The sequence below is a fragment of the Rhamphochromis longiceps genome, linkage group LG23 (genome assembly GCF_057381845.1).
Source record: "Rhamphochromis longiceps isolate RC_006_pf linkage group LG23, R_longiceps_female_GT1.1, whole genome shotgun sequence".
Lineage (NCBI taxonomy): Eukaryota > Metazoa > Chordata > Actinopteri > Cichliformes > Cichlidae > Rhamphochromis > Rhamphochromis longiceps.
In genome coordinates this window covers 11,769,422-11,797,361 of record NC_140578.1, presented here as the reverse complement: position 1 = coordinate 11,797,361, position 27,940 = coordinate 11,769,422, and the positions used below count along the sequence as shown (strand labels likewise).

The following is a 27,940-nucleotide window of genomic DNA, read 5'->3' as shown; positions in this document are numbered from 1 at the left end:
ACGAAAATCCAGCACTGAAAAAGCACCGCGCCAAATGTAATTGGAATACATTTGGCGTTTTGCCGACCATGTGAAATTATGATGTCGTATTTGTGACTGTTTAACAGTTATCTCTCTCTCTCTCTCTCTCTCTCTCTCTCTCTCTCTCACACACACACACACACACACACACACACACACACACACACACACACACACACACACACACACACACACACACTTACTTAAAGTAAAGCCACTGGCAAACAAGATACATGTGGTAAGTTTAGTCTCCAGGAAGGCCACACCGGCGCGCGCGCGTGTGTGTGTGTAGCTACTGGGATGAGTGCAGCAGAGCCCCGTCCCGCTGACTTGCTCAGAGGCCTGATCAATGCGACATTACTAAACACTGCTACTTAACTTTTGCCAATAGCCAGTTTCAAGTAAATATACTTTAGAATACATTAAGCGTGATGCATCAGCCACGGAGTCATTCAAGAAGTCATGAAAAGATTAGTCTGTCTTTATCGAGTGATTCCTGGGAAAATAGACAAGCTTACAGAAGCGCTGGGCCGATTCAAAAAACAAAAAGTCTTTGTGTTACAATTACATAAAATGAAATTTTGTCTTGGAAATTTTCTCATGTGTGGCTTTGTTTTAAAAATAAATAAATAAATAAATAAATAAATAAATAAATAAATAATAATAATAATAATAATAATAATAATAATAATAATAATAATAATAATAATTTTCGAAAGAGAATTTCACGCAGCGAAAAATAAATTGTGGTGTGCAGTCTGCAGTTTCCAGCACTCAGACACATGAGTAGCAGGGCTTAAACTGCTTCCTGTAATGAAAATGCCTGTTGACACAGGTCAAACACATCACTGGACAGACGTAACTTGAGCCTTTTTCACAGGTTACATTTTTTTGGCCACTATCGATCTTTCACAAATACATTGATCGAAGCTCCGGGTTGAGGGTTCACTATTGATTAGTTGATCAGCAGAGGACAGCAGTGCTTAAAGATAAAAACAAAACGCTTTGAGGCCTCATTACAGACTCCAGCGGTGACTTTACAAACTCACACATACTTTTAGAAATGTTTAACTTTTAAAAAATATAATTTGATGTTAATAACAAGGAAATCAAAACACACAAACATTGCTGCACAATCGTTGCGGTGTGTGTGTGTGTGTGTGTGTGTGTGTGTGTGTGTGTGTGTGTGTGTGTGTGTGTGTGTGTGTGTGTGTGTGTGTGTGTGTGTGTGTGTAAAGTCGATGCCAACGTGGTGCTGAGGCCACCGCCTCGCCCGCTATTATTAATATGAAATAAATCACCGGGTCTGCGCGGCATCGCCCCAGTCACACCGCAGGTATTGACACAGTTAATATTTCATATTGTATTTGCCATAGGATATGCTTATTTAGGTATTCGAAAAGAGTACATTAAAATACAAATTAAAACTAAGCTCTAGGCGGATGCATGGATTTTTGAGGGGGGTCTGGGGAAATGGCTGTTTTTTTTTTCAATTCAAATTTTATTTTGGCTTTCTGTGAACGAGGTTTGATGAAGTAGCGCAAAACTAAAGAACTGTCTGGAATACGCGACGTGTCCTGATCACTTCACTTCCCCACGCCCTGCTGGAGTCGTAGGCCTCACCTGAGTAAAGATGACCCGCACATGTGGCCTAATAACAGACTCAGATTTGAAAGAAGACTGACAGACGAAGGGGGAGCTTTAGCTATTGAGTTTACAAGTTCTTGGTGAAAGCATAAAACTTTTCAGCGCGTTGTTTTGGGTTGTAAACCCTGGTGAATTAGGAGCAGGGAGCCAACAATGAAAGTTAACATCCATCACCACCGCGACCAATAAGCTGCTCTGGCCGGCTGGCTGAGCACAGATGACGGATTCGCTGCTGTGCGGGCTTCGGTAATTCATTTTCGATAGCAGTGGTTGCTGGGATCAATACAGGGACATTAACCCAAGCGGACACTGCTGTTCTCCTGATGGCACAAGCCAAAAGCCACCATCCCCCGTTGGCAATCAGCAAAGACACAGTTTTTAGGGTCATCCTTTGCAGGAGAGCTGTGTGCCAAGGCCACGGTGTTGTGATATCACAATTCATCGGTGAAGTAATGGATGGCCGTGACCTAACAGTTGGTAAACACTGCTCAGGGAAATTATTTTATGCAATTTGCAAATGATTAGTGATGCCACTTTCTGGAGTGTTAGACTATTTTTTCCCCAGCTTCGGGTCGAAATCCTAATGGGCTCATTTTACATAACATCGGTGTAAATGCCATGGTTCCTCACTTGATAACTGTGTTCACAGAGTGCAGCAGCAACTAACGACTTACACGGGACTGCTGGTTACTGCACACACACACACACACACACACACACACACACACACACACACACACACACACACACACACACACACACACACACACACACACACACACACAGAGTTTACAGATTTCACAGAGGTGTTTATGTTGTGATTTTAGGAGATTAATGAGCAAATTTCATTCTATGTGTCCTCACACAACTGCATATATAGACTGCACACGGCAGTTTATTATATGCACCTATTTATCTATTTATTTATATAAAATAAATTAAATGTATTACTTATTCTTATTTTATTTTATTTTTATTCATTTATTTCTTTTTTTTTACTGAACTTCACGTTGCCATAGACTCATTTGGTAAATTTTGGGCATTTAGTGACGTAACGGAAAATCACCACTGTAACAGGTCATCAAGTCAAAAACACTGTGCGTGCTTTAACAAATTGATTATTGAATTATTAGTTATGTATGCGACAGATTTTACCTAGTGACAAGCAGCAGTACACAACGTACTAAATGTACTTGGTGCTTATAGTAGCTGAAAAAGTATTTAACGACCTCAGTGAAGTTTTATGCTCTCCACTACCTATTATTTCTCCCATTTCACACAATCCAATCACTCGATCTCAACAAGCTGCTATATGGTATCCATACTGCGGGCCTCTGCAATAGGCACCAACCTATCGATGGATCCCCTGATCCATACATACGCTGATATTGATAGATTGCTGAACTGGATTGACACCAGCGAGCACCAAGCAAGTTTTACGCAGAAGTTTTGAAGGGATATCATGTAGGAATTTGTGTGAGAGAGTTTGATTTTCGTGGCCTGAATTCGTGGAGCAAAGAAGCGAAAGGGGTCAAAGCCTGGAGGCAATGATGAAATAAAGCTCGACAAATTTATTCAGAAACATTTGCTAGAGGAAAAAAAAACCCCAAAACTTTTCTTTAAAAAAGTTATGAGTATAAGCAAAAATTTCAGATGTGTGCTTTAGGAAAGTGGCTGTAAAGTAAGTGTCAAAGGTCAGACACGGGTCTTAAGGCTGTAATTCACACGTTTTATTGCACTGTTAAATATTTTATTGTCTATATAAACACAATCCTTTGAATATGTAGCACTAAATAGCGCATGCTTAATTTACAGTTGGAAAAACCAAGACTGTTAGGCATGACTTGCACTTCCAGATGTGCTTTTTTACCTGCCCTCGTGATCTGTTGTGACATGTTTAACCTCCAACACAGCTATCACATGTGCTGCTGGCGCCTGTGAAACACTTTTATCAGACAAAACAAGGAGCGGGTCCTTCTTATCCATCTGAGTGTAAATGTTGCGCATTCTGTCTTTTATCTAACGCGTCTAACGCAATCTTTTCGAGGATTTGAGGGTCCACGCTTTACAACGCGAGCGAGCCCTGACACGGGGGCCAGTGACGTCAGATTGGCCCCAGACAGGGTTCGCGAGTGCGAGGATAGGCCACGGGGGCGCGCACTTGCGCACAGGCTCAGGCTCGGTCTCATTTTAACAGGAGCGCGGGCACGTCAATATACACACAGCGAGCCGAGCAGCGCTTTGGGTATAGTAGAAGGTGCTCAGCGGAGAGAAACCAGGCAGGCGCAGACACCTTCACGCACCGAGCAGCGGTTTGTTTGGCGGCCGGGACCCGATCCTTTAAAACCATGCTGGATTGACTGCGGAGAGGCAACTCCAATCAATGGCTTGGCTTTGAAATCGTTTCAAATTTATTGGAAAGGAGCGCGAGATAGAGCGACAGAGGGAGTGGGAGAGAGAGGGAGAGCGAGAGAGTGGCGCGAGGGGTGGAAATAAAGATCCTTTCAACGATGGAGCTGACAATGGAAAACATCGGAAATCTGCACGGTGTATCTCACTCCCATCAAACCAGCGACTTAATGAACTCCCCGCACGCGCGCCAGTCGTCGGCGTCGCATCGGAACTTGGTGTCGCACGGGCGGTCAGCCATGGTGTCCAGCATGGCCTCGATACTGGAGGGAGCGGGGGACTATCGCCCAGACCACGCTTTGTCTGGCCCCCTGCATCCGGCTATGACCATGTCGTGCGACTCCGGGATGAGCCTGAGCAGCACCTACACAACGCTGACGCCGCTACAGCACCTGCCCCCCATATCCACGGTCTCGGAGAAATTTCACCATCCACACCCGCATGCTCACCACCATCCAGCACACCAGAGACTTGCAGCTGGGAATGTCAGCGGCAGCTTCACCCTGATGAGAGACGACCGAAGCCTCGCCTCTATGAGTAACCTCTATGGCCACTACCCCAAAGATATGTCCGGGATGGGGCAGCCCTTGTCACCCCTGTCCAACGGGCTCGGGTCTTTGCACAGCTCCCAGCAGACTCTCAGCGCCTACGGTCCCGGAGCTCACCTCTCCAACGACAAGATGCTCTCCTCGGGGGGGTTCGAGTCTCACGCAGCCATGCTGTCCAGGGGTGAAGAGCACTTGGCCCGCGGTCTCGGGGGTCACGGGGGCGGGCTAATGACATCCTTGAACGGTATACACCATCACAGCCATCCGCACTCTCAGGCAAACGGATCCATGCTCTCAGACCGAGACAGGCAGACGGTGGTGGGAGGCGGGCAAGGTGCTGGGTCAGGGCAGGTGGAAGAGATAAACACCAAGGAGGTGGCACAGCGAATAACAGCAGAGCTCAAGCGCTACAGCATCCCCCAGGCCATCTTTGCTCAGAGGATCTTGTGTCGGTCCCAGGGAACTCTGTCTGACCTGCTGCGGAATCCTAAACCTTGGAGTAAACTCAAGTCGGGCCGAGAGACGTTCAGGAGGATGTGGAAGTGGCTCCAGGAGCCCGAGTTCCAGCGGATGTCAGCGCTGAGGCTTGCAGGTGAGTGAGGAGACAGCCTGAGTGATGTGGAGGGATCAATTAGAAGTCAATGTGGCGAGACTGTCAATAGCAGCTCAAATAGACATTAGTAGAAGTTATTAGTCGATTGTATCGAGTAAAAGTTCATCATGACAGTTGAGGTGTTAAATGTTTAGAGAGATCTATATTTTGATTGATGCTACAATGCACAGTAATATAAACATACATTGTGTGATAAACAAAAGAGAAGCGCTGTCTGTCATAAACAGACAGACTCCAAACCAAACCGAGTCTGCTCAGACACTTTTGGCTTTACGCACGTTTACGCACGAGTACAGTATGCATGCGTGCATCCATCTTCCTCTGTCTCACTCTCCCCCCCCCCCTCTCTCTCTCTCTCTCACACACACACACACACACACACACACACACACACACACACACACACACACACACACACACACACACACACACACACACACACACACACACACATGCACGCAGAAAGAGGCGAAACAAAGGAACTCAGAGCGAGAAGTGAAATTGATTAAATCTTACTTGAAAGGTAAACGCTATACTTTGATATCATTGTGCCCCGAACACCCAGTTTTATTTATTTAACAAACCTCATCTAATTCTTTGGCTCTCTCCTTGTCAAATATGCGCGTGGTCACAAACAAGGATCGTCTGAGGCCTGGCCAAAGAGCCTGGGGAGCATGACCTCCTATGGATCAATATTCCAGGTCCAGGCGTCCCCTTTCAGAGTAGCGCAGTGATAAATGATCGATCTGGATCTGTAAGACACAAACAGATGCGTCTTTCTCTGGTCTGTGTTGTCCCCTCTTCTCTCTGGGATCTCTGTCTACTAATTTGATTTAAGGCCTATTTAGTCATTGTGCTGAGAAATTGTTTATTGCTGTTTGTGAAGTTATATGAGATCTCAGCTTAACAGGACAAATACTAAATGTGGCACAAACCCTCTCTGCCTCAGCATTTCGGTTTTCTGAATGGTTCGCCACTTTGATCCATCGTTTCGATTTTTATCGCGCAAAGATTGTCACATTAAAGGCTGTGATTTGAACCCAAATCTCTGCCTACTTTAAAGTCTTTAACACTTGCAACCTGATTAATAGGATATAAATGAAAACAAGCTCTACGGTGGAGTTAATACAAAGATGTGAGTGAAAGGTCCCCCATCATTGATGTTTCTGTAAAGGCCTTGTTTAGACGCGCTGCTCTTCCAAACGTCAATCAGCGCTTCTGCGTCGTATTTCAGTGAACAGTTCAATTAAGCAGATATAGTGGCATATTTTAGTTCCAGTCAATGCCCTATTGAAAAGCACTTAATGGCATGTAAATTGTTCCTTTGCGTATTTAGTGGGGTTCTGGTAAATAAAGATTTAAACACTCCACAATTGTCTCTTTAAGTGCCACTGCTGTTAAAGCTAATTGGGCAGTGGGGTTTTATATCTTCCACACCCGGCACCAGGATAAAACCCTCAATTCAACTAGCGTGCTGGAGTGGCACAGTCCTGTGCAGCACACGGCTGCCGCATATTTGAATGTGCTCAGGTCCAGGACAGACTAGAGGTGCTCAGTGGTGAACGAAAATAAGAGCTGCACTGTTTTACCACATTTTAGTTTACCAGAAAGTGCAAATGTTATCAACATTAAATGAATAAATGAAGTTTATTCGAAATTGCCACCACACAATTAATAAATACTTCTTTTTGGAAAAAGCTGATTCTTAAGCCTTCACTGTGCATCAACCTGCTGCCACAGCAGAAGCAAGGACACTCTAGGTGGGTTAAAATGACAAATGACTCGTATGTAAATGCAGGGAGCAACATTTTACTCATTGCATTTAAAATCACAATTATCCTCGGCTTTCATGTGGGTTGGGAGTGGGAGTTGGGGGAGGCGGGTGGGGGTTTGGATGCTGAAAGTGAGGCTGGGCCATACTCGCTCGGCCACATCAATCAATAAATTCAAATTACTATTCCAAATTCATCACAGTCACACGAATCAATGCAGCTGCCCTGCTTAGCTAATGCGAAAATACCAGTGTCCGCGCGCACACACATGACAATTCACTGCCGACAGGAAAAGCAGAGCAAAGGTGGGCACGTTTGGAGGGGGGATGTGTGTCCTTCACGCTTAACATCTCCTAATGCTTTCTCCACTTACCGTGTTCTTCATATGCAGACCTGTAACACACTGGCCACGTAAACAAAAGGCATTTCCACACTCTGAACATATATTATGCAGACGGCTGTTGTGTAAGCGGGCAGCTTTAAGAGAGACGCGGGCAGAGTGAGGTTTGGGGGGCATTTAAAGATCGCATTAACGATGAAAACAATTCGTCTTTGCATCTGTGTTGAATTCCACACTCCATCTCAATGTATTTGGTCGAGTCAATACAGCCCTGATCGATAAGGATAGCCAGTGCATCTATCAATTATCCCGCCTCAGCACTCTCTCCCATTGGTTTCTCCCCTGGAGCAGAAGGGAGGGGGGGAAGGCGGGAGCCGGAAAAGGTTGGGAAAGGGGACAGCTGGTTTAAAAAAACGCCCCTGCACATATTTTTCTTTCCTGTTATCATGTTCTGTTTGTTTATGCGGTGTATAATCCCTTGTTTGTTCTTTGGGGGTTCGTGCACCCGGGTAATGTTCACGTTTTTCCAACAGATGTTGGACAACACGGAAAATATCATCAGAAAAAATACATTCCTACCTTCCAGGAATACCCGCTTCGTTTCCTTCCATTTACCAGTGATAATGTGCCATGGCATGCCAGGGTCCCCCCTTTCTCTCTCTCCCTCTCTGTCAAAAAGAAGCGGTTCATTTCCATCTAAATGGCCGGAGCACGTGCCAGGGTGTGGAGGTCAAGACCCACAGGACACAGAGGAAAAACATTGTCGAGAATGACGGTGGGAGGCCTCTATTCATGTTTCAATGGACTACATGCAGTTTACACAGGCCTAATCCTGGAGCTATACTCCAGCTCATCCACCACCATCCCCCCCATCAGCGTCACTCTGCGCCCTTTCCTCTCTGCACGAATCCATTCATTTTCCTGGGTAAATATATGTATTTATTAAGATCCCCAGCCCATTTCCATTCCTTACAACGCACGGTCTTAATTTTGGTTAGGGGTTCATCATTTTGAGATAAACTCGGGCTTTTATATCAAACTGATGAATTCTGGGTGTTTTGTATATTTTAATTAAATTGTTGCTTTTCTTTAAATTAAATCGATGTGTGTTGGTTTGTGTGTGGCACACAGAAGGTGGTTAAAGCTTTGTGTTTATGTCCACAAAGCGTTTTCCTGCTGGTCAGTTTCTGGCGCTGTCCAGAGTGCTGAAATATCCACCGCAGGTTTGAGGACAGTCGAAGGTGGTGATCTGGAGTTTTCCAAATACATACTTGATACCGTTCTTGTGGCCTCTAAACACCATTATTTCATCCAACAGCTTCCACCCAACGATCAATATTACAATCCACAATCGCGTCAATCACACCACCACGCATCCTACTTTCCAGTCCAGCACGGAGCCCATCGGGGTTTCCATTTAAATCACATCTCCAGCTTCTTTTAGCAGCTGCAGATACAAAGTGGAGGTCATCTTTATTTTGGGATTTTCACGGAAATATCCTGACGTAATAAAAATGCCTAAAAGGTGTGATGTTTTTTTTTTTTTTAATCTAGTATAACGGGTTTCACTGGTAGAAACATTAAGAAGTGATTGATGAGGGATAATCTCAAACAGCATTTTTTTTTACATGAAAAGATGGCTTGATGCTGGCCTGCGAAATAATCGATTGGTACGTTAATAATTGATGTATGAGGGGAAGATAGGGGAGTAAACAGTGCAGCTGTGGTTTCAGAGCTTCGTTGTTCGTTAAGCACAGCATCATGTGCTGTAAGTACTGAGACACGCGTGTACAAGCATCGCCTTTTCAATCCCCTGGTGGGAGGGCAACAGTCATTTTCTTGAGGTTATACCTCGAGGCTATTTTGTTTAAATCCCGAGTTCAGTGAAGCTCACTCCAAATGAAATGACATTATCTGTAGCCTCGTGTGGAGAGGCTGGCTGGACTCCTAAACAAACACATTTAGAGGAATCCTGATGTTCGAGTGTGAAATGAGGACTCATAATAATGCACTGCTGGAGTCATGCTGGAACTGCAAAACAGCACAAAGCAAAACCATATACGTTAATTCCCACAGGATAGTGTTTTACCACCAGCACCTCGCAATTGTCGCCTCCTCCATTTCTTCTCTCCAGTATGTGTGTGATCGGGATGCAGAGTGCGTCTGCGCCAATTGTTAAGGCCGATCTGGTGAGCCCTGAATCTGTATCGATTTCCATTCCCCGGCATCTCCTTCCCATCTCTGGAGCTGCGCCATGCGGCCATGCAACCCCCTCCATCTCCGCCATGCAACACCCTCCCTCCCATTAACAGCTCACCTTTCATAACACATAACAGGACGAATCTTACGGAGCTGTCAAGTGAAAGTCTGAGAGTTTGGCTTCCCTTTAAGGCTGTGCTATAGTGGGATTAGCAGCGAGAGACGACTCACAGTTCACAGTCGTTTAACCTCTTTTTGCTCATCACACATCCCACCCACACTGGCCGTCCCGCATAGCCGGCTCTGACCACGTCGACCTTATTATTCAAAATAATGTCATTTTAATAGAAATCAGATTAGCCTGACTGAAGCCGGAGCCCGCGTCGTCTCTCCCACGTCTTCACCCGTTCCTCTCACAGCGCGCGCACGTTCCAATTCACACGGGGTGCGTGGTTAGCAATTATAAATGCAGCAGCGCTCCGTACAGTCTCCAATACCGTCTCTTCTATTTTAGATGATCAATTCCTACGCTGCTCAGTCGCCCCCTCTCCAAACCGGATCGATAGGAGAGAATGACCTTTAAATCAAATTGCTGGCAGAGTCAACGGCATGCACGCGGATCGCATCAGAGGGTTAATGGCACCGCGCGCGTCCCCTACTTCCAAGTAAAAACACAAAAGGTCCAAAGCAAAGACAATCCCAATTTAATCTCGCTGTTCGTGCACGCGCTTTGGAGTTCAATAGGTGCACAAAAGGATTTTAAATGTGAAATGAGCTAATTGTCAGTGGAGCTGAGGCATGATAACGGACAATATCGCCGTTATAATGTCGTTATAACAGGTGTTATTATAACAACACCTTTTATAATGACACCGCGGGCCTTTGTCTGCAGGCTGTGGTGGTTTGCATAAGAGCATCAGTAAGTGAGGACTCCAAAGAGCAGCTGGTGAGCAATTAAAATGTTGACCGGAGTTATGTAACGCCGGGGTGCCCCCGAAAAAAAACCACATGCTCTGCTAGCTCCTGTGCTCGTGCACAGTGCCGACATTTCTGCCAGGCGTCTTTTCACTCGCTCCAAATTGTTAATTTTATCGTGATCTGTTCAAGTTCGTCATCAGCCCTGATTTATTCCAGACAGTGATTCGCTGTGCTATTTTCCAAATGTCTCTGATACTTCAGGAAATAAGTAACAGATTACTTTTTTAGGGGTGATTGGGGATTTGAGTAACCAAAACCACCGCTAGTTATAAATCAGTGTCCAGCGGCGTCGAAGCAGCAGCGATTCCGCACACTCCCCTCTTATCTGGCGCTCTGACAGGCCATCGGTTATTAAAGGCCCGATAATGGCTCGTTTAATGCGCAGGATAAGAACAGAAGGCAAGGACACTGTCCGAGCAATTAAAGACGAAAAGGGCGGATATCCATTTGATCATTGTAAGACTTTAAATAATAATAATAAAATAAAAAGTAATATAGCATCGCATTAAAGGAGATCCATAAGGTAGAAAGACAGATTATGAATTTGAGGGAAAAACTCAAATAAGAAATAATCGCAAAAATTCATCTTTTGTAAATTTGTTTCTCTCGCCAAAGGGGAAAATATTTGACAGACACAAAAGAAGATTAAATGATTTAACTGACATTTAGCTCACACTGTAAAACAGTTTGTAAACAATGTTTTGGATGTAAAAATAAAAATAAAATAAAATAAAAAATAGGTAAAAATCATATCTGGGAAGAAAGAAAGAAGCCTGCAGATGGTTCGTATGTACGGAGCCTTAAGTCTTCCTAGGGTCGATCACAACCAAACCGCAACACACACACACACACACACACACACACACACACACACACACACACACACACACACACACACACACACACACCGCTTATCGTACCCACAGATGCAACCCGAAACTCCGGTTGGGCAACCCCACACAGATCAACAAAGGAACAAAACGACTGTGAAATCAATTGATGAATGAATCGATGTCAGCCTTTGCAGCCTTTGTGTTACATGTTATTAAATATAACGAACTGCCTTCGGGTTTAAGCTAAAATTAATAATTTGGTTAATTTGTTGCTTTGGTGAGGGACGTGAATGCGCTGACGCTGCATTTCCGTTTTTCAGGATTTCTGACTTTGAGGCGTGTGTGAGAGATTATTATAGAATATCCTTGTGTATCAAAACAAAATTATTATTATCATCATTATTATTTTTTTATTAATATTATTACTATAAATTTTATTACTGCTACTGGTATTATTATTGAACTACCGTTCAATAATAATCGCTGCTGTTTGCTGATCAAAAACTTTGCACACAAAAATAGAAAACCAGTTAAATAAAATATATTTTATATCTTACTGTACAAAAATAAAAACCTAAACATAATTGACACACTTTTTAAAGTAAAACTCAAGCGATACATCAGTGTTAAAAGGACTACATAATATAAAATTAAACATTACATTCAAAATGTGCATTTTGTAACAGATAAAGACACATCGCCTTATTTTATTATATAATATATTTTCTCCATTTTAATATCCTTTGTCTTGCATTGGAGAGAATAAATCAGATAAATGCAATTACATGGGTGCAATAACGGGCTGGGAAATAAGGGCTGGAAATATTTGTGTTGACTCTCTCTTCGCATGATTGAGTGAGGACGGTATTGAACTGAATCTGGAAAATCCTGCATATTGAAAACCTGTCTGCGTCCCCGTGGAGAGTAAACAGTATCATCCGACTGCAGATCAGTGTGATGATTCTCCTGCGACAAATAAAAAATTAGCAGCTCGGCGGCCAGCTGACATTTGAAGATATTTTGTTTCTGAGAAATCAAGTATATGAAACCCTCAAATGGCGCACAAATGTGCACACATCCACTCAGGAGTGCAAATATAAAAATAAGGTAATTAAAGTCCGCAGATCCTGCCAGTCCCGCGAGATTTAAAAGTTGAAAACAATGGTGTGGGATTCGAACAGAAAACAAAGTCGGTAAATATTCTTTTATAATTTTCACCCCACATCTGATTTACAGTAAATGATCGTGATGGTTCAATATTAAACTACATGGTTATTTAATTAATTAAATGCTGATTCGTTTTATGAGAATAATTTGCTGCTGGGGTGAAATTATATAAAAAAAATTAAAGAAATTAAATAGTTTATCATTTCGACTACTTAACAAGATTTAACATAAATATGAAAGTTAATTTAACAGAATTCAGTAAAAGCAAAATTTAACCAAAAAACCTCCAAAAATATTATTTTTTTTAAAGAAAAAAAAAAACTCCCACCTGTTGTTTGTGGGAAAGCATCCCTATGGCCACCTGTCTGTACATTCACAGTAATAATAAAAAAAAGAATCATGATTACAGCTATCACACATAACTCAAGCAATTATCACTGAAATCGATGATAATCACAGATAAGATTATCACTCTAACAATGGACCCACTCATAACAATAAATGGCGCGTGCAGAACAGGGCTGCTATTAAACAAAAAAAAAGTAATGCGGGGTAAATTTCAGCTCCGTGCTCTCGGTCCAGCGCTTAAATGGCTGAGTGCTTTTAATTATCCAAAACCTCATAAGAAGCGTGATGATCACAGTCATCAGCCTCGGCTCATTATTGAATGTTCTTAGCGCTGCGCAGTTTCTTGGGTTCACTAATAACGAGCTGGGATGAAAACAGCACCGAAAGAGCTTTTCGAGCATCTCAGGCTGACACGGATCTTTAAAAAATGTATTTTTAAAAAATCCTCTAATTAACACGAAAATCCAAATTCCAGTGCATGCATGAGAGTGTTGTGAGAGCTAATACAGCAAATCTAAAGGTAAAGGCTAGCTTCAAACGTTTCAGGCAGCAGAGAGTCTCGCGGACTTGAAGGTGGAATGTGGGCGAAGGTGTAACTGAGTTCAGGTTGAGTGTTATTGAAGGGCTAGAACAGAAATGCCTCGCAGCTGAGTCGCAGGAGAAGGCAAACAAACAAATTGTGCCGCTTTATCAGTATATTAACACCAATTCTCACTCATTACATTAAGGAGTATTGAGCAGGAAGTGTTTTGGCCTGGCGAGAGAGAAAGAGAGAGAGAGAGAGAGTGAGAGCTTGGCACTTCCCTGCAACCGAATGCCACAGTCTGCAGAGAGGGCCGTGTGGATATATATGCACACTGCTATCAATCTTTAGAGCAATAGCCCATGCAAAGCAGCAGAGACGTCACTTAATAAACAGGCCGAAGCTTTAACGCCAAACTGCCCAATCACGCATGCTCCATGTGAAGAAGAGTACAGCTACAAGCCTGCATAGATTATTAGTGAGGACAGCACTGCATTCCAACAATAAAGGGGAGGCACTGTATGTGTGTGTGTGTGTGTGTGTGTGTGTGTGTGTGTGTGTGTGTGTGTGCATACATATAAAGGCACCCAACCGTAACCCGTAAACATGTTTATTGGTAAATTAATTAAATCAGCATACGCTGTTGACCTCGTCTCCTTTCCAGGGATCACAAACAGGGCCAACCAGAGAAGTTTAGAAAACAAGCAGGGCTGTTTCTTTATGCAGATGTGTAATCGTGGTTTCATACAGGCACAATATTAGGCGGTTTGACTTTCTCATTATGAGCAGGAAGGGCAGCGATGATCGATAAATGATTAATGCTCCAGATGAGCTCACATCTGCAGGGATCGAGGAGGCCTCGTGAAGACAGCTGTGAGTATTCAGCCGGGCGCAGAAATCACAGCTGAAGCGGGTGATGATAATTTACTCCTTTTCCTGCTCGGGTTTCAGCAGCACAGAAAGCTGGATCATCACTCCGCTTCCTGCCCGGTGCGCTCTCACGTCTCCAGCCCCTTTCATGAATCTCCTCTCCAGGCCCACTCCCCTCTCCGAGGCATAATTAATTGGACGAAGTGAATTTCACACACGAATTATTCACGAATCTATCGATCGATATTGGACACCCAGGGCCTTTCTCTTAACCTCGCTTGGTTTGTCGTGAAGCAAAGAATATTAATGTCATCAGTGGAAAAGAAATGAGTCTAACTTATACCGTTTTCATCCGCGCATAAAGGCATTATTAAAGAATTCCATATGTCTGGAGGCACGGGTCAGTCTGCGGGGACATTCGCTGACATTCATGAGGATTAACTGGACTTCCACTGCGTGCGCATATTCATGGTCAATGATATTACACCTGTGTAGCCTGTATATGATGTACGTGCGTAAAATAGCGGCACGCGGGACAAACGTGGCTGTGAGAATCAATCTTTCTATGTTAGCGAGGAGCTCGAGGGATTCTTCCAAAGTAGGTCAGCTCCTGCTCTCAGCTCCAAAGCGAGAAATAGAAATCTCATTTCTCTTTTTATCAGCATCACGCGCACCTCGGAAAACACCCAGCGGCAAATCAGGATTTCTGCTCCTGTCCGGCTGCTCTTTGTGCATGAGTTTATGTCCGTCTCTCTGCTCGGTGCCTACTGTAGCTCTAAAAGCTGCAATGATCGATTTTTTTCTTTTCTACGCCGAGCTTGGTTCAGTAATCAGGGCCCCCTTCCTCACCGATCGATCGATATCGATTACTAAATCCAGCGCCTGTAGCAAAGGCAGCGCGCTATGGCGCCCCGTGCAGCCGGGCCACGACGAGAGCGACACCTACCGACAGAAACGGAACAAAGCAAGCGGTCGATGAGGTGGCAGAACGTGACTATCCGGTGGAGAAGATGTGGAGAGAGTCCGGGTCTGTGTCAGCTTGCTGTGGAGGCACATTAAGAGAGAAACACTCGTCCTGCTGACTCTGCATCTTCCCCACGCACAGGTGCACTCACGGCGAAAACGTTTGGATGTGTGTTTCTTACCTTTTAGGCATTGGAGAGAACATTTAACCATTAGGAACTCTTTGAGATATGATGCGGTTTGATAAATCGTAATACAAATAAATGAGAAAACATTTTTGAAAGCGTTTAAAACATTAAAGCTGTTGTATTTGGCTGGATGGGATTTTTACAGGGGTCCTATTTTTGGTGTGAGGTTGTGTGTGTGTGTCTGGACAAACCACACAGGAAGAAAAAAGTTAGACAGGAGGAAGTAAAGCTGCTCATACCAGCTGGAAGCTGCATAAGATGAATGGAGAACTGAGTGTTGTAATATATATTAAATATCATCATCATTATTATTATTATTATTAACCTAAAGACAGTAATCAATCTATATTGATAAAAATGGAAGAAGCTGTACTAAAAGCAGCAAAACCCATAACAAAAATACTCTTGTATGAGATGCAGTCCATGCTCATGTGTAACGAGGAGCTACATTAATAAACACAGGTATCTTGGGAAGCGTATTTAAAAATCCAGCTTGAAAAAACTATTTTAAATGAAGCTGAATGTTATTTAGTATTTTTAGCTTTTATAAGAAAAAATGATTAACTCAGCACTCTTCACGACCATTCCAGAGGTTCTGTGTTTCGAATAGGAGCAGACATGTCACACATGTCAGCACTGCTCTGCTGCTCCTCCTCGGACTTCAAAAAAGCCCGGTGGAGCTTAGATACATGTTAGGCTCATTGTCCTACTGGGAAACGAATCCTCTTGCACACACGTTTAATCCATACTGTCTGGCATGTCTCTGATGGGCTGTATGCTTCTCCCCGATGGCCGTGATGATCCAGTACAAGTTGTCGAGTATAGAATAAATAGAGATTTCATCACACCTGGAAATGTTTGAGCACTTAAGCTTTATCACTGGAACCTTGATGTTCAAACTCTGACGTGACTGAAAGAGTAATTCTCAGCAGAGTTTCTTTATAAAGGAAGACACAAATGATGAACTGTTCATATACATTAGAATGAAGTAAGCAGCTCCATTTATTGGGAAAAAGAAAACATCTTAAATATGAACTTTTATCGGTTTAGGAGACAAAGAAATCCGGGATATAAGCTAGCCTGTCAATATTTATCCCTGGAACTACCAGGTGGGATTTACTTTGGCATTTTTAGAGTATCTTCAAGAAAGAGAAATACAATAAATACATGATGATGTAGTAAGAATATGCTTTCTCGTTGTAGTCTTTCTGATTCTTTAGTGTCCTACTTTTTTCTTATTGTGAATCATTTCAGACACTAAAGAAATGGCATCCTCCTCCTCCCTTTTCTCACCATCATTACTACTCTTAAACCTTTAATAAATCAAAGTATTATACATGATGATACGCTCGCTGTTCGTACAAGCATGGACAAATTTGTATGTGGCATATTAGCATGTTTGCCTGATATATATAGCAGCAGTGTTGATGTGAAATATGAATATGATGGATGCGCAAGTGTGCAGGTTAGACATCTGTAGTAAACAGATTGGACTGCAATGGCTGATCAATGGGCTCTGCTCCACTGTAATTAGACACACAGCGCCACTGCTTGGCTCCAGCCACTTCAGCATAATCACAGCCTCCTCACACACACACACACACACACACACACACACACACACACACACACACACACACACACACACACACACACACACACACACACACACAAGGAGAATATAAAAAAAGAAATCTGTCCTTAAATGCATCAAGACACACACACACACACACACACACAGCGTGAGAGTGAGACATTACTGAAGGCGAGTATGAAAGTATCAGACAATACCAGCAGCAGCAGGTGGAGACCCCATAGGGATGGCATCTTTCCCGCTCGCTTTCTCTCTCCAATTTGCTCCCGTTTTATTGAGACAGTAGGGAAGCTGAGAGGGACACACAGTGCGTTCTGGCAGGATTCGATCCTCAGTCAGCAGGGGAACATGTGGCTGCAGAGGTGGTGCCTTAACCTCACACACACATACACACACTCCTCCTACACCATCTCTGGGCGCCATTTCTCCCTTTTACCTTCCACCTGTCTGCTGCTTTCCACCCGTGTCCTACAAATACTTACAACACACTTACCTACATCCCATTAACTATTAATTTCTGCGTTTGCAGCACGCAACCCCATCACCCCCTCGGACACCCTCCCAAACGTAGAAGAGTACACTCAGCGTGTTTTCTTTTGAAAATTGCTCTGTGTATGGGAAGGGGCTCATAGCAGCCAGTGCAAGCACCTCTCCAGTGTTTGTGTTTGGGAGGGGTGGGGGTGTGCGGGGGGGGGGGGGGGGGGGGGGGGGTTATAAATACCCTCTCAGAGCTCAATAGAGTGGGCTCCAGTGGGCTCTGTTTGAAGTAGCAGACTGTAGACCTGCTGGGGGGGGGGATTCTGACCTCAGTCCCTACAGAGAACCCCCCAATTCCTACAGCAAAGTCGGTCAATATCTCGCTTTCTCCTTCACTCGCAACCCCTCCCTCTTCATCTCAGCTACTCTCTTTAGTTCTTGCACACACTCGCGCATGCACGCACATACACACACACACAAACACATACACACACACACACACACACGCTTTGTCTTACTCCTGCTTCTTTTCTGTTTTTCTCTCTCCAACCTATTCTTTCCCTGCATTTGCCCCTCCTCTATCTTTCATTTCCACACACGCACACTCAAACACAAAATGCTTACTTTTGTGCAACAGTCACTCAGTCCCCCATTGCGACTCAAACTGCATTAATATTGAATCAAACAGCAGTGTCTCCAGCTAGCAGGCAACAGCCAGTGCGCCCCCCACCCCCCCAATCTCTCTCTCTCTCACCGCAGGCTGGGTCCCTGTCTGCACTCTGCAGGATGGAAGGAATAGTCCCACTGGGCGGGAGGCATGGATTAGCTTTAAATCAACTTTAATATGGCAATAGAGATGGAGCCATAGCATCTCCACTGGTGTATGAACCAGTTTTATGTGTTTAAGTACAGGGTAATTATAGTTTACGCACTTTACTTCCCTCCACCTCCAGCTCTCACTTCATGAAAATGATCACTTTTGTATATTTACCTTGCGTTGTGTTTTCTTTCTCCTCTTTGCCTCCCACTCTCATTCCCATCCCTCCCACCTCTACCATCCACACCAAGCCTGCAAGCGCAAAGAACAGGAGCAACACAAGGACCGCAACACGGCGCCCAAGAAACAGCGTCTAGTCTTCACTGACCTGCAGCGCCGCACACTCATCGCCATCTTCAAGGAGAACAAGCGTCCATCCAAGGAAATGCAGATCACCATCTCCCAGCAGCTCGGCTTGGAGCTCAGCACCGTCAGCAACTTCTTCATGAATGCTCGCCGCCGCTGTGTGGACCGCTGGCACGATGACCACGGTACCAGCCCCGGGCAGCCAGGCACCTCTGCCACCACCTTCTCCAAGGCCTGAGAGAAGCAGGAGAGGGCCTTCGGCGGGCCGAGGGACCAGGCCGGAACAACAGGCGACGCTGGAAATTCCCTGCGAAGCCTGTCTGTAACAGCCCTGCCAGACCCGGAGCGCCTGAAGGTGTCCTCTACACGATATAAAAATCCTTTGTGCCATGCAATCATCTTTTACATCAGTTAAAATTTCAAGCTCTCACCTGAAACAAGCATAATCTAAAAAGGTGAAGTGTGAAGTCAGGTCCACTCTGCATTTCTCACACACAAGGACAATCATTGATTTTGTCTTTTTTTTCCCTTTTTTTTTGAGAGAAAATAATTTTTATGGCATCTGACAAAGCAAAGCGACACCAAAGATTTGACGTTTCTGTTGGGCGGTATCTACATGATGCAGGCCTCCTCCTTCACCACCCAAGTAGCCACTGATTCTGCTTTTTCCTCTCAACTCACCTCCTTTGTGTCTGCCTCCTCGCTGTCCCCCCCCCCCCCCCCCCCCCCCCACACACACACACACACACAGCGGCACACGGAAGCAACAAGGGCAAAAGAACGGCAATAAATCTGAAAACAGAACAGCACATAGCCTTATTATCAGAGCCCCATCCTGCACACACACAAGGCCGTCATGAAGAAAACAACGCAGCCCATGAAAAAAACAACAAGGCTTTCCAGTTCTCTGCCTCTACCTCCCCCCTCCTCCTCCTCCTCCCGCAGTCTCCTTCATTCCTCAGCCAAAGGTATTCCCTGATGGCCAGCCATTTCAGAGAGCAGCTCGGCCTGATCATACGGCAAACTAATGAATTGAAAAATGAATCGATGCAGACAGAGAGGGAGCGAGGCCTTGACCCCCTCATGAAGGTGAAACTCAAGACACTCGCCAGTAGATACTCAGGTCTTCCAGGCCCAGGTCTCGTATATTTTTTGCACAGATGTTGGGAGGCCTGCAGGGAGACGTGTCGTTGTTACTCTTAGCCTGAGCCCAGAGTCTGCGTTTCTCTGACCAACAGGAGAGGCGGGTGAGATGTCTGGACATGCTCTTTGTTCTGCTGGGAGCTTTTCCTCTAATCAATAACTGAGAACCGAACGATGACAACAACACGCTCGGGCATCCAGCCAACTACATTACAGCTGCATAGGAAAAGCAGAATGTAAGAGGAGCACATGAGACCCAGTGGAAATGGGGACACAAAGGCCTCACTACAGCAGCAGCAGCAGCAGCATTAGCAGCATCAGCAGCAAGCACACCTCGTCAGCCTTGCCTGCGCTGGCAGAGCAACAGTGCCCCCTGCTGTTGAAAGCAGAGACCGGCATCCAGCAGAGCAAGGGGGGTTCAGAGTGGAGAAGAGGGAGGGAAGAGCCACTAGATGCTGAGGAGAAGTCATGGCACAACACGTTCAGGCCTCGCAGCTCTTTGAAGGCAGATCAATAGCTAACCATTATCCTATTTTTGTTCCTCATCCAACCAGCACTGGTGAAGCCGGAGGAGGGGGATGGTTAGCCTGAATGCTGAAAATGCAGGGATTTTGCAAAGGCAGGGATTTATTTGGGCAATCCAAACGGAATACAAGAAAATTACACAAAGAGAGGAAGGGGAAAGTACAACAGAGTAAAATGTAACAGAAAGGCATCCTAAGTAAGACACATCAGTGGTGCAGTGGAGGTTTCATTTAGATTAGTTTTCAGAGGTTTTATGAAATCATTGATTTTCCATTCATTCATTTCATCTGCTTGCAGAAAAAAAAAATTCAACAGATGTGATTTCTGTCAAACCTGGTTATTCCCACACAAGGGTTATCAGTAGCTAGCCCAAAGCTAAACACCACACTCAGCTGTTAAAATGCTACAACAATTAGTGCCAATGCTTACTGCCTTAATGCGAGTCAGAGAAAACGGTGCGATGGTTAACACACGGTTACAGTGCGCCCTGCAGATGATGGGCGGTGTGTGCCATAGTGCCCAACAATCAGCTTTTAACTGAATGAAATTATACTTTTTTAGTAAAAGAAAAGAAAAAAACAAGAATCTGATTTTAAAGGCAAACAATAACCAAACCTCAAATGAGAAAGACACCAAACATACAGTGCAACACAAAATGTTTCCAACGCATAACTGGACACATTTTGAAGCAGAAGAAAATCTCTCATTCTATCTTTGGTTCTCTACCTCCTCTGTCCCTCTAACCCCATTTCCCCCTCCAACCCCTCGCCCCCTTCCTCTCTATATTGATGCGGGTATTTAATTAGTACCATAGACACAAAGTTTCTATTTCTTGTTACTATTGTGCTCTGTTGTGCATAAGTATGGCACCTTGTTGATAAATCAGAAACAAAAAAAGGAAGGACTTTTTAAAAGGGAAAAAAGAAGGATGCAAGGACTGAGGCCAACGAAGGACGTGGTTTTGTTTCTTTTTCTTTTTTGCATTCTGTGTGAATATAGACCTGCAGGACATTTACCACAAGAAAGAGAAAAGACAAGAGAAACAGGGAGCTGCTGAAGAGAAGAATAAATGACAGACACTTTCTCTCCTTTGGCATTTCGTGTCGGAACTGTGGTACTCTCAGCCCCCCCGCCCCTTTAAAGCTGAGCCCTGAGGATGGGGTAAAATTAAGAGGGACAAAACATGACCTCCAAATGTCCTGGCTGACTCGCTATGTTTTATTGGAGGGTGGGGTGGTGGTGGCGCGGGGCGTTTACGCTTGGGACTCCGTAGTTATCTGTGTGGTCTTAAGATGCAACTGTAGCATTTCCAACAATGTAGTCAGATTAGCAGTGCAGATTAGATAAGAGGTGGTCATTGTAGAGGAGCTGATCAGGAGGTACTGACTAACTTCACGTTGCTGTAAGCAGTGAGTTAACGTCGCCAAAGGATGATGAGCTTAAATTGACTTGTGGTATACAGTTCAGTGAGCATAGATAAATAGCTAGATTCAGCTTTAGGAATGACACTGACAAAATGACGTTTGTAGTAGTGAGAACCAATGTGGCTACCTCACTAAGCTGAGTGGTTTGTGAAACCGCCACTAATACCAAAGATACTGCAGCCTACCAGTCACAAACTGCCTAGGGGGACACAAACCAAAAAAACGAGAGCCCCCCCTCTTTGCCCCAAACTGTTACAAACACACTTATGATATTATGCACACACGCACACACACACACACATGTTCCTACTAACAGCGCAGTCAGACTGCATTGTGCCACATAGGAGGAGGTGGCTGCCTTGCAGACAGAGTTGAGTGCCTTTTCCCTTCAACCACGGGTGGGACTGCACTGGACACACACCCACACACCAACACACACACACAGATGCATGCATATAGCGGCATACCCACTTACAAGCGTGTGCTCACACAGACAATGCACCCATAATTGGATGGACAGAAAGGGGGGCCAAAGAGAGGGACACAGAGTGGGGGCTGTGTCAGCATTTTCTCCCATATTGACTTTCCATCTTGATACACTAGAATACAAGCACTTTATCATGTAGAAAGTCTATAAAACATTTTCTATACGCTATTTATTTGAAACAAAATTATATGTTACTCCTTAATCTGTCGGAGTCTTCGTTGCCGTATCGTCGATCTTCTGCTAGCTCTCAGCCTTCGTGTTTCTCTTTTGCTTTCCGCCCGGCCTGCTTACGCTCTCGGCCGCTTTACCTTCCTCACATCAGAGATATTTTTGTGTAACAGAGAAAGAGAAGGGTAAAGAGGCGGCGGCTGTAAGCACCCAGAGGGCTGTTGTTATAAAATCTTAAATGCCAAATGGCTTTCTTTCTCCCCACTGCGTGCAAGCACAGAGGCTGCACTGGAAAAGTGTGGAAGACTCGCTGACAGTTTATAGACACACACTCTCTCCTCCCTCCCTCCACCTTGTCTGTCCAGTCAACTTTCCCCCTGGCTAGTGCTAGGACTTGGTAGGCGTGTGTTGACAATTAATTCTGAAATACCTCAAAAACCTTTCATGTAAACTTTATGTAATTTAAACTGAAAATAATACTGCTAATGATAACAATGATTATGAAAGTATGATACTATGATAGTTAGTTTTGGAACTTGTGACTTGAAGCTTTATACTGTTAAATTCCTTTTATTCGTTTGCTTATTTTTCTCGTACGTTCTCTCGTTTGTTTTTTGCTACGGCATGTACTTACTGTTTTCATAAAGGAAAAGACATTGTGAATGTTTCTGTGGAGGGTCACGCGAGAAAAAGAAGAGACAGAAGAGAAGGCGAGAATAGAGGGAGACGAGCGAGAGCTGCTCGCTTCAGATGTTTAGTTCAAAGCTCTCTCACAGACGCCTACATTCAAAGAAACAACAAAAAAAAAGAAAGAAAGAGAGAAAGAAATGACAAAAATGTGATTTGGGTTGAATTATAAACCAAAAATTTGATGTTAAACCAAAGGAGGAATAACCTTATATCCATTGTTAGCTTTCTTCTGCCTTTCAGTTGTCTTTTCTCTGAAAAAACAAAAAGAAAAAAAAAACAGTTTCACAGTTACTTCTGAAGGTTCCTGGGTGTGTTCAAGTGCTCCTGATGTTCTTAGAATATTAAAGACCAGCACCTCCTGTTGAAAAGAAGGTGCACTTTTTTTTCTTTTGTGCATGGATATTGTATAACTGTATAGAAACCAACAGGAATGACCTGTGATTTTGTGGGGAGAGGAGGAGGATGGAAAGACTTGGGTGTGGGGGGAGAAGGGTGGGGGTAATAGTTTGGTTATCAAAAATAAACAAAACAGGGTGGGAGGATTTGGGTTTTAGGCGTTGGAGGGGTCTTTGTTTTAGAATTTCTGTCACTGTTGGATTCACTGGTTGTGTGCATGTGTTGTTGCAACCCTTCCCCTTTCCCCAATGTTTCTTTGATGTATATAAATCCAAACAGTAGGGGGCAGTGTGTGCTGGGGGAGGTCAAACTCCTCTCCTCCCAATCAATCGCATTCAATCTTCATTCCTCAGCTTGCGGTCCTCACTCGGGTCCTGAAACGTGTGTCTTGCTTTTCCAAAGACAGGCTGTTTACTTGGAGTTAATCACAGGGACACACTCAGACCTGAGCGGCCTTCCGATACCTGTACGTCTGTCTACATGCTTTCCTTCGGTCTGTGTACAATGTATATGTGTTCATTTCTACCTATGTGGAAGACTATTTCTATTTTCTGTTCCTTTGCTATGGGTTGCAATATTTGTCATGCAAAAATCTGAAACCATTTCTTACTGACCGACCAACCGCAGTACCATGTGGCAACCGATCATCCCGCCTGAAGTGTCGTCCGCATCTACTGTCAAACAGCATATTCGTGTCATTTCTCTGTGGGATTGAATAGGTTGCCGGTGGGACTGATGTAGACACCCCCAGTCACACTGTGCTCTCCCTCTTCTGTTACCTGTTAATCAATCAGAACCAAGTGTCTTTGTGATGGTAGAAGACAATCAGTTTCAAAACAAGAAAAAAGGTAGAGAGAGGGCAGGCCAGAGGAAGGGAAGGACGGAAGAACAAAATCACGCGGAAAAGAGGCTCTCTGAATCGTGACATGCTGTAGTGCCCGACTGCCAAACGACTGCCCCACTCACTCGTTCATCCTTCGTCCCATCTCGACCAGATCTCACAGCTCAAACCCCTCGAACCGACGATCGCATGACCAGTTCCCCGCCACCATTGTAGTCCGACGCAGCAGTGCAAAAAAGAGCTGTGGTGCAAAGACCATGTTTCCCATCACCCACCACAATGTCCTGCTAATGTAATGACGATGTAACCAGCCGCGAGGAATTAAAAAATGGCTCCGGTTGGTGGCTTTTGCACAGAGAACTATGCAAACACCTGACCCCCCCAATCCTAATTGTTGCTGCTGGGTCAGAGTGTAACCCTCAACCCCCTCTCCCTTCCATCCGCGACATTTAAACGCTCCCACTCATTTCGACCTTCACAGCCATTTACTCGGCCAATTAACCAATCCCATGAGCCCAGTGTGGGCGGAGTAACCCAGTCACTCAGGTTATGGTGAGAGTGGCTGGGGACACAAGAGCACTACAGCATCCCATGTTTCACCACACTGAGATCACTTAACTTTACACGAACGCCCCAAACTGCCACTGACATCAAAATGGAGTCCATGCTGATGTTTGCAAGCCGATCCACCACACTCATGGCTCCATCGTTCTACAATGTTCGACTGTCTTTGTCCCCAGCGCCAAGGAAGGGCCACAATCAATGCAAAGACACTTTCATTGTACCTACTTAAGTTTACAAAGTCGTCTGGAGATGGTGGCTTATATTGCACTCGGACAGACAGACAGACAGACACACAAACAGACACAGGCACATGCTGGAGAGGGTGAGTCTGCCTTTTGAGAGTGTTTGCTGAAACCAAAGATGAAATCAGAGGTATGACAATCTGGCTGCCAAACCTAGAAGACAATGTTCAGCTCTACGGGTCCTGTGATTTCCCGGCCGTGTGGACATTCCACTTATTGCACTTAAACACACACACGAACACACGTGTACATGCACATACCCCAGCGTAAACCCGTCACACATCTCCGCACCCACATAAACGAGGGAAAAACCCACTCGCGTCTATTCAGAAAGCCTTTTTTCCCCTCCTCCCACTGCAGAAGCCGGAGAGCCTGTGGAGGACTTTTAGTTTCATTCTAGTTGAGACTTTTGAGAAGGAGAATAATCTGAGTAATAACTGTTACAGAAAAATAAAAACTTAAAAGGATAATATGGGTAAATTGCGTGTTTTGAAATAAATTAACAAATAAAACAATTGTAAAACAAGGCTATGCTGTCAGTTTATTGTGTTTGGTTCGATCCTCAAAGGAAATCCGCTGTAACCTCAGCAGATGGAGATTTGATTTTTACCTCTGTTTGAACAGATCCAAAGTGCCATGCGAAGATAATAAACAAGATTTATGATGCATAATATATTTTGTACATTATATCATTAACTTTATTTCGAAATAGCATCTGTACAATAGTGTAACAGAACTGCCCACAGAACCATACGCAAAACACTGAAAGACACAGAAAAGTTTGCTGCAGGAGCAGACGATAGATGTTATCTGTTACAAAAACTTTTAATGCAGCTCTCCATTACGTATGTTTCACACAGGCAGTCGCTTTTCGCCTTTGAGACAGCGCAGTTATGACTTGCAGTCACTTTCTCATGTGTGTCGCTGAGGTGATGTGGCGTCCGGACCCAGCTCCCTGAGAGACAGCATAAGAGGAACGGCGGAGAGGCGTCCCCCTTCTGAAACGAGACCTCAGTTCCACTGACTGATGGGATACACTGTGGACCTGGGTCACAGAAGGGGAGAAACATATCAGCGACTGTTTACTTTATATAAGGTTTTTGGGGGTGTTTTTTGTTTCTTTTAACCCAAGAGTAACAAGAAACTCAGTAAACTGAACCGGAGATGATGGCTGGGCATGTCAGCAGCAGCTACAACTGCAAGCATGATCTCCTTTCTGTCTCCAGTGTCTTCTTATTAAAGCTCCTTTTCTCTGGTCCTCTTTTCCCTCCTCTGTCTCTCACGCTCTCTCACCTCTGCTTTGGACTTGGGCACCAGCACAGCACCTGTAGGTAAGGTGTATCTGTGTCTCTGTGTTGTCCGGTTCCTGTCTTCCTTGGGTGCATCGGCTAATCAGCATGCTGTGCTCACAACCCCTTTGCCAACCCACTTCTCAACAGACTCTCTGTCAACCTCTGTGGTCTGAGGATCCCCTCGTGCTCCATGCAGCCTTTGTTGAATCCCGTCTCTGATGATTTTCTGATCATCGCTGCAACTGCTGCATTATTCAGTAATTCTTTGAACTTCGCTCTCTGGTCTAGTGTACTGCATCTGAGTCTGCCGGTTCTTTGAAAATAAGCTCACAATAAACTGCAGCACATGACTAGAAAACGATCAGATAATAACAGAGAAAGAATAACTTGAGATTGGCAGAGTTTTTACGAGCTGCTGCAGGTTGTTTGGCGTGGTATGCGCTGTGATTGTTGACTGTGAGGACAAAGTTTCTGTGTGTTTCCTGTCAAGAGCTGCAGTTTATGAGTCTACAGTTTTTCTCAGTTTTTATGGCCCTTTTTACACCTTCTCTCTTTTGACAGAGAGATGGCATAAACTGAGCAAACTGTGAGATATGGAGCATGACATTCAGTGACTCGAAACCTAAATGGACATACAATTTACATTTTTAGCTTTTCCTTTTGAGAAGTATTCCTTTTCAAAAAGATACACAAGTAGATCTTCCGTTCATACTCTCCCATGCACAAAAAGATCACCTTGTGTTTGTCGTGGGCGTTGAGGATGACACTGAGGGCGTGAGCAGTCACTGAGGGCAAAACAGCTGTCCAGGCAACAAGCAGAGCTGTGAGCCACACAACTGGATCAGTGAAGGCGTAATCAGACGCACCTGATAAAAGGACAAAGATAGAGCAACTATATCTTTAGACAGAAATGGATAGAGAGCCACAATTTTCTAAAGACAAATTGAAATCAGCTCCTTGTTATTGCATGTTTTCTTTTTTGATTTTTAGTCCAACAATGGGATGTTATGTGACATCTTAAAGCAAAATCTCACAAGAGTGACAAACAAATAATAATAGGCCTGTGCTGAATACCAAGAAATATATATTCCTTGGGTGATTGCTCAAAAAGGAAGCGGTTGTGGGTGATCCTGGTACAGATGAAGAACAGCCCCACGGAGACAATTACAGCTGCTATGTTGAACTTGGTCCAGTGTCTGGTCAGCAGAATAATCTGAGACGTGGAAACACATTAAAGGATAAAAGTCCAACTGGATATGCAGTACAGTGTTCATGTCAGAAAGGAGACCGAATAGTAAACATTTATATAATCATATAGTAAGTCTATACGAAACAATGGACCAGCAGATAGTTCAATTACTGTAAATAAAAATTAAATTATATAATTACGTTTTCTAAGGTCAGATCATTCCTATTTAGATCAGTGTTAGAAAAAAAGAAGAAAAAAATAATTACATTCAGATCACCAGTGTTGGGCAAGTTACTTTGAAAAAGTAATTAATTATAGTTACTAGTTAATTCTTCAAAAAAGTAACCGAGTTAGTAACTGATTTAC

The 27,940-nt window shown here is 44.2% G+C and overlaps 2 protein-coding genes across 4 annotated transcripts in view; one reads left to right on the top strand and one right to left on the bottom strand.

Annotated features, from left to right (window-relative positions):
- Positions 1-3,765: 3,765 nt before the first annotated feature.
- On the top strand, positions 3,766-26,089 carry onecut3a (one cut homeobox 3a). 3 transcript variants are annotated; one of them, XM_085397276.1, is made up of 2 exons: positions 3,766-5,217; positions 7,884-12,514. In XM_085397276.1, the coding sequence occupies exons 1-2, from the start codon at positions 4,179-4,181 to the stop codon at positions 8,048-8,050; spliced, it is 1,206 nt and encodes a 401-aa protein (XP_085253402.1). In that variant the 5' UTR covers positions 3,766-4,178; the 3' UTR covers positions 8,051-12,514. The 3 variants fall into 3 exon arrangements, with proteins under 3 accessions (XP_085253402.1, XP_085253403.1, XP_085253401.1); XM_085397277.1 differs by lacking the exon at positions 7,884-12,514 and adding an exon at positions 25,954-26,089 and having other exon boundaries at positions 3,768-5,217; XM_085397275.1 differs by lacking the exon at positions 7,884-12,514 and adding an exon at positions 18,559-21,089 and having other exon boundaries at positions 3,770-5,217.
- The window catches only part of atp8b3 (ATPase phospholipid transporting 8B3), a 19,462-nt gene continuing 17,519 nt past the window's right edge, over positions 25,998-27,940 (bottom strand). Inside the window, exons 29-31 of the mRNA XM_085397274.1 lie at positions 27,460-27,598; positions 27,121-27,251; positions 25,998-26,138 (exon numbers count right to left, since the gene is read on the bottom strand). Of these exons, the coding sequence (XP_085253400.1) occupies positions 25,998-26,138; positions 27,121-27,251; positions 27,460-27,598 (411 nt within the window). The remainder of the gene's footprint in view (positions 26,139-27,120; positions 27,252-27,459; positions 27,599-27,940) is intronic.